This window comes from Panthera uncia, chromosome A2, assembly GCF_023721935.1.
Source record: "Panthera uncia isolate 11264 chromosome A2, Puncia_PCG_1.0, whole genome shotgun sequence".
Classification (NCBI taxonomy): domain Eukaryota; kingdom Metazoa; phylum Chordata; class Mammalia; order Carnivora; family Felidae; genus Panthera; species Panthera uncia.
The window spans coordinates 8,039,913-8,045,912 of record NC_064816.1 but is presented as its reverse complement, the minus strand read 5'-3'; the positions used below and the strand labels follow the sequence as shown (position 1 = coordinate 8,045,912).

Here is a 6,000-nt window from a genome sequence, read left to right as displayed (position 1 = left end):
CCGTTCAATCAAACTTTACCTTCCTCGGATTATGCCCATTTTCATTTTTTAAAAACATGTTTTTAGTGTTTATTTTTGAGAGAGAGAGAGAGCGCAAGGAGGGGAGGGGCAGAGGGAGGGAGACACAGAATCCCAAGCAGGCTCCGGACTGTGAGCCATCAGCACAGAACCTGATGCAGGGCTCCAACTCACAAACAGTGAGATCACGTCAGACGCTTAACCGACTGAGCCACCCAGGCGCCCCCGATCATGCCCGTTTTCAAAGCACACTTTTTTACGTGAGCCTGGACCGTTTGGTTAAGACGGTACCTGTCAGGTGTCTCCGCGGTCAGGTTCCTGTCTTTTGCTTTGCCACACTTTATTCTTTGAAGGAAGGTCACTACCTCTTCTGAGTACAACCCACATGGAAAAGGAGGCAGGAAGGGTTGAGTTCTAGCTGCGGGACCGAGCATTTCAACTTACCCTATTTGGAATTAATCTTTAAGAGAAGATTTGACTTTACCGCCCTCACGCCCATTTTATTTATTTTGAAAAAGAGAGCGGGGGAGGGGGGCAGAGAGAGAGAGAGAGAGAGAGGGAGAGAGAGGGCATCTTAAGCAGGCCCACCACGCTCAGCGTGGAGCCCAAGCGGGGCTCCACGGAAGGACCCTGGGATCCTGACCTGGGCGGAAATCAAGAGCGGGATGCTTAACCCAGTGAGCCACCCCGGGGGCCCTGCCTTCCTCGCGCCCATTTTAAAGACCAGGAAGCTGAGGCTGAAGACGACAAACTTCCTCACTAGAGGGTGGCCCAGCCCAGGGTGAGGCCCGACCCAGTGATCGAGGGCCGTGGGCGCCCCAGGTGGGGAGGAAGGGGGCGACTCGGCCCGCGCGGCGGGGAGGCAGAGGGAGGAACTTCGGTCTCTGAGCCCCGTCCCCGTCCCCGGCCCGGGCTGCAGCCCAATCAGCGGGCCTGGGCCGTCCCCCGGGGTGCTCTAACCCATTTTACAGACGTGCTGCCTGCGCCCCCGGAGGAGGCGTGGCGGCGCTCGGTGGCCCAGCAGGATTCCGGGGGCGGCGGGCCAGGCAGGCCCGGGAGGACACCCGAGCCCAGGAGGCCGAGGCGCCCGCCCTCCCCGCCGGGGATCACCTGGGCCGGCCCGGGGCCCGCGGGCCGGGCGGAGAGGGCCGCCGCCTCCTCAAAGCCCGGCAGCCCGCGAGCGCCCCGCACTCCAGCCGTCCGGGCCCCGCGACGCCGCCTGCCCCGCTGCCGGCAGGTGAGACCGGCCGTGACCTCCGCCGCGGCCCCGCGGGAGGGGGCTCCGCCTGCCCCGGTGACCCACTTCCTGTTTGTCCGAACTGCGGGGGCGGGAGGCACAACCGGCTAGCCCGCACTGGGTGACCGGGGGCAGGTCACCTCACCTCGCCGAGCAGGTGACCTCCGCGCTGGATGACCCCCCCCCCCCCACAAGTGTGCCCTCGCAACTGACTGGAGGGACCCGTCGTGAGTGCGCAGGGGACGAATCAGGGCGGGTGGAGGAAGGCAGGGAGGTGAGGGGCAGGTCAGACGGGCCCCAAGGGCAGGGGTCCCACTGGCCAAGCGCCCGCCTACTCTCAGGGGCAGCGGCCACCCGGGGGGGCCTGCGGGCGGCCGCTGAGGGTGTGAGGGTCAAAAATCAGTGGTCACAAGGTGTGTCACCAGCTGCCTCCCCGCCTGGGTTCCTCCTGTGGGGAATGGGGGTGGGGAGGAGGGGAAGGTGTGGGCAGGACTTCCTGGAAAAGGGAGACCCTGGCGTTTGGGGGAGGGAGGTGACCCTGGGACTCAAACCCATATGTTGTCAAACACACATCACCCACCAGGCACACAACTCACGTGAGACACGCAACCCGAGCACACCCAACCTGACTCAGGCCCGGAGCGGGGACACAGATGGGCGTCCCGCGCGGTTCCACTTTAGAGCCCAGGCGAATGTCACAGACACGCCACCCGGGCCTTGCAGGCTCAGTGCGCACATCTGCAGGGACAAAGGACTCCCAGGCACACGGCAGACATGTGACCCGGGCAGGCACGCTTGGCTACACACAGGAAACAGCTCAGACACACCCGTGCACAGGCAGCAAGCGCGTCCCCGGAGCACATGGGCGCACAGGAGGTGTCGGGCTGGGGCGCACACATTCAGCCCCAGACCCAGCTCACGCACCTCACCGGGTGCCCCGGGGCCCACGACACGAGCAAGCTCGTGTGGGCACGCTTAGAGGCCGTGAGGGCAGGCGCGGCTGCACGTGGGCCAGCCCCCGACCCCGAATCCCGTGTCCAGCACTGGGGAACTCCAAAGCTCACATGACCCAAGGGGAGGGCTTCTGGAACAGTCTGCGGAGAAACTGCATCATCCTCACTAATGATCCGTTTCCGTCCGCCCCGGGGAATAAAGGCTCAGTGACCGCCAGTTCTGCCCAGGAGCTCACCTGCCTCTCTGAGCCCCCGGCTGACTGGCTTGTGCCTCCCCCAGGGTGAGTGCGGGGAGTGGGACGAGGGAGGCCGGAATGGGCCCGCACAGCCACCCTTCCCCGGCCCAGGCCGGGCCCCCCCCCCCCCCCCCACCCCCCCGCCTACCCTCTGACCCTCCCAGCCCTGCTGCCCTGAGGTCCTGGGAACTAGGGCCCCACCGGGGGCTTTCCCCGGGGCCAGCCCTGCAGGGGTCTCCCGGGCCTGCTGCCCACGCCTCAGCCCCCGGGCCCTCAGGCTCCGTCTCTCCCCTCCCAGATGGACACACAGACTGTACTGCTCATCTTGCAAGCCTCACTGGTGCTCCCCCTGGCTGACGGGGCCAACCCGGTCCTGCGCTTTGTGGCTGTGGGTGACTGGGGAGGAGTCCCCAATGCCCCGTTCTACACAGCCCGGGAAATGGCCAATGCCAAGGAGATTGCCAGGACCGTGCAGATCCTAGGCACAGACTTCATCCTGTCCCTGGGGGACAATTTCTACTTCACTGGCGTGCAGGACGCCAACGACAAGAGGTTTCGGGTGTGTGACCCCGGAGTGGGGGTGGGGGGCCATACGTGGAAAAGCCTTGCTCGACCTTTGGGAGTCTGGGGAGGGCAGAGGGAAGCTGATGCTTGCGCGCACCTGGGGCGCTCCGTGTCTCCCTCGGCCTCGGCCCCTCACTGGGTGGGAGCCTCGGGGTAGCTGCTTGACCCTGGGGGTGGGGGTGGGGCGTCCCTTCTGTGTGCCACAGGAGACCTTCGAGGATGTGTTCTCTGCCTCCTCCCTCCGCAACGTGCCCTGGTACGTGCTGGCTGGCAACCACGACCACCTGGGGAACGTCTCCGCGCAGATCGCCTACTCCAGGATCTCTCAGCGCTGGTGAGCCGGCCCCCAGCCATGCCGCACCCCCCCCCGCCCCCGCCTCACCCAGGGGGACCGAGCACCCAGGGCTCGAACCCGGGCCTCGGGCCTCGTCTGCTCAAGAGGTGGCGCCCCGTGCCTCTCTCTCCTCCGCAGGAACTTCCCCAGCCCTTACTACCGTCTCCGCTTCAAAGTCCCACGGTCCAATGTGTCTGTGGCCATTTTCATGCTGGACACAGTGACGCTGTGCGGCAACTCGGACGACTTCCTCAGCCAGCAGCCCGAGAGGCCCCGTGACGTGGCGCTGGCCCGCACGCAGCTGTCCTGGCTCAAGAAGCAGCTGGCGGCGGCCAAGGAGGACTATGTGCTGGTGGCCGGCCACTACCCCGTGTGGTCCATCGCCGAGCACGGGCCCACCCGCTGCCTGGTCAAGCAGCTGATGCCGCTGCTGGCCACATACAAGGTCACCGCCTACCTGTGCGGCCATGACCACAACCTGCAGGTGAGGGGTCTGCGGGGGAGGTGAGGAAGGGGCCCCCAGCCCAGCCGGCGGGCCACACGGCGCACCGGGATCGGCCTGCCGCCTGGCGGTCTCCCGAATGTCCCTCAAGCTGTACGCTGTCTAACCAGGAAAAGAGCCCAAAGTTTCCCCAAAGCCGTCATACCAGCTACCAGCTGCTAGCTCATTCGCTTCTCTAGCTGTGAAGCAGGATCAGTCCATTGCTACAGGGGAGGAAACTGAGGCCCAGAGGGTTTCTGCTCCTCGCCCAAGGTGACGCTGCAGTCGGGGACAGACCCGACCCTGGATTCGAGACGGGGGAGCACAGAGCCCGCGGTCAGCCTCATCGAGGGGCTGGGGCCGCTGACCCTGACCCTGCGCCCTCCGTGCACAGTACCTCCAGGACGAGAACGGCGTGGGCTACGTGCTGAGCGGGGCCGGAAACTTCATGGACCCCTCGAGGAAGCATATGCGCAAGGTCCCCAACGGCTACCTGCGCTTCCACTATGGGGCCGAGGACTCGCTGGGGGGCTTTGCCTACGTGGAGATCAGCCCCAAAGAGATGAGCGTCACTTACATCGAAGCCTCGGGCAAGTCCCTCTTCAAGACCAGACTGCCGAGGCGAGCCAGGCCCGAGCACCCACGCGTGCGCCACTCTAGGGCCTGAGGCAGGGGGGCCTCCCTGCCGGCGGGTGGCTGGGCCCCGCTGGGCCGCGTGCCCGTGGGCAGTCTTCCTCACGGGCCTGGGGAGCTGCGGCGGAGCAGAAGGAGAACCACAGACGAGGAGCGGTGGCGCCAGGTGGCCCTTGTGGCAAGGACGCCCACGTCTGTGAAAGCAACGTGGGCACGTGGACCAGCCGGCGTGCCGTGCCCCGTGGCCGAGCTTGTCCAACCTGAGCTCCAGGCGGTGGGGGGGTGGGGGGGCAGGGAGGGAAAGCTTTCTCCTGAACCAAGCACCTGTCACTGCCGAATATTCAATAAAAAAAATAGTTGCAGAGGCTGCACGCGTGCCACGGGCGTCTCTCTCCTCCCCTCGATGGCGTGTTACATCACCCGTGGGTCTGAGAGTGTCCCCTTCGTCGCTCAGCGGGCCTCACGCGTGGAGGCAATTTGAAGTAAAGACCGAACCGAAAGGGGGCGCCCGGGTGGCTCAGTCTGTTGAGCATCCAGACTCTTGATTTCGGCTCAGGTCACCATCTCACAGTTCGTGGGTTCGAGCCCCGCATCAGGCTCAGCACTGGCAGCCCGGAACCTGCTTAGAATTCTCTTTCCCTTCCCCTGCTTGCTCACTCTCTCTCTCTCTCCAAATAAGTAAATAAAGAAACAAACAGACCAAACCAAAAGGGTTACCAGACGAATCAAGGCTTCCTCCTCTGTGCCCACCTCCCCAGGCGCCCCCCCATCACTGTTTCTTTCCTGCCAAAATGGATGCCTCTGTAATAAAAACATCCCCCTTTTTTTCTTTTACACAAAACAACACGATACACACACAGTTCTGCGCACGCTCTTTCTGCTAACCACAACTCGCCTGTTCGTGACAGAAGATTCCTTTTTGTTCACTCCGATATGGAACCGGTAATGCAGTCACACACATCAAAAATCTAAAGTTTATGGAAAAGTGAAACATCTCCCTCCCTCCCTGTACTTCGGTCCCCCTCTCCAGAAAGAAACAACTTTCTTATAAATGCTTTGTTGCCTTCCAGGATTCCTCTACTCAAATAAAAAGCAAACGTGAAGTTTTGTTCTCCCCTCTCCCACTGATCTGCACCTGGCTTTTTTTGTTGTTTTCGAACCAGCTCTATGGACGTGTGATTGACACATCGTTAAGTGTGCAATCTGTCAACTGTGGACAAAGGCACATAGCCACAAACCCACCCCCACAATCGAGACTGAAGCATTTCACATAGCCCATGGGTTCACTTCGAACTGCGGGTTTTGTCTGTTGTACCTGGAGATCTGCCCATCAGATCTCAGGGGAACTTCTGGCTCTTTCCACAGCTACAGAGGTCCTGCCGTATGCCTACCCACTCTCTACGAACCAGCCGTCGACCGAGGGCCACCTGAGTTGCTTCCAATAATTTTGCTATCCTCAAACACCGCTGCAGTAAATGACCCTATGCATTCACTTCCTATGTGTACAGACAGATTTGTAGGATACATCAAATACATTCCCCAAA

The 6,000-nt window shown here is 62.5% G+C and overlaps 1 protein-coding gene across 1 annotated transcript; it reads left to right on the top strand.

Moving 5' to 3' along the window:
• Nucleotides 1-758: 758 nt before the first annotated feature.
• Nucleotides 759-4,649, top strand: ACP5 (acid phosphatase 5, tartrate resistant). Its single transcript, XM_049639888.1, has 5 exons — nucleotides 759-2,489; nucleotides 2,743-3,003; nucleotides 3,215-3,342; nucleotides 3,481-3,826; nucleotides 4,218-4,649. Exons 2-5 carry the CDS (start codon nucleotides 2,743-2,745, stop codon nucleotides 4,488-4,490), a joined length of 1,008 nt encoding a protein of 335 aa, XP_049495845.1. The 5' UTR covers nucleotides 759-2,489; the 3' UTR covers nucleotides 4,491-4,649.
• Nucleotides 4,650-6,000: the final 1,351 nt, after the last annotated feature.

Bases quoted from the DNA above. Each gene is read 5' to 3' on its own strand.
- ACP5 (XM_049639888.1), top strand. From the start codon at position 2,743: ATGGACACACAGACTGTACTGCTCATCTTGCAAGCCTCACTGGTGCTC. The intron at 3,004-3,214 runs GTGTGTGACCCC...TGTGTGCCACAG, and splicing joins CCAACGACAAGAGGTTTCGG to GAGACCTTCGAGGATGTGTT. The intron at 3,343-3,480 runs GTGAGCCGGCCC...TCTCCTCCGCAG, and splicing joins TCCAGGATCTCTCAGCGCTG to GAACTTCCCCAGCCCTTACT.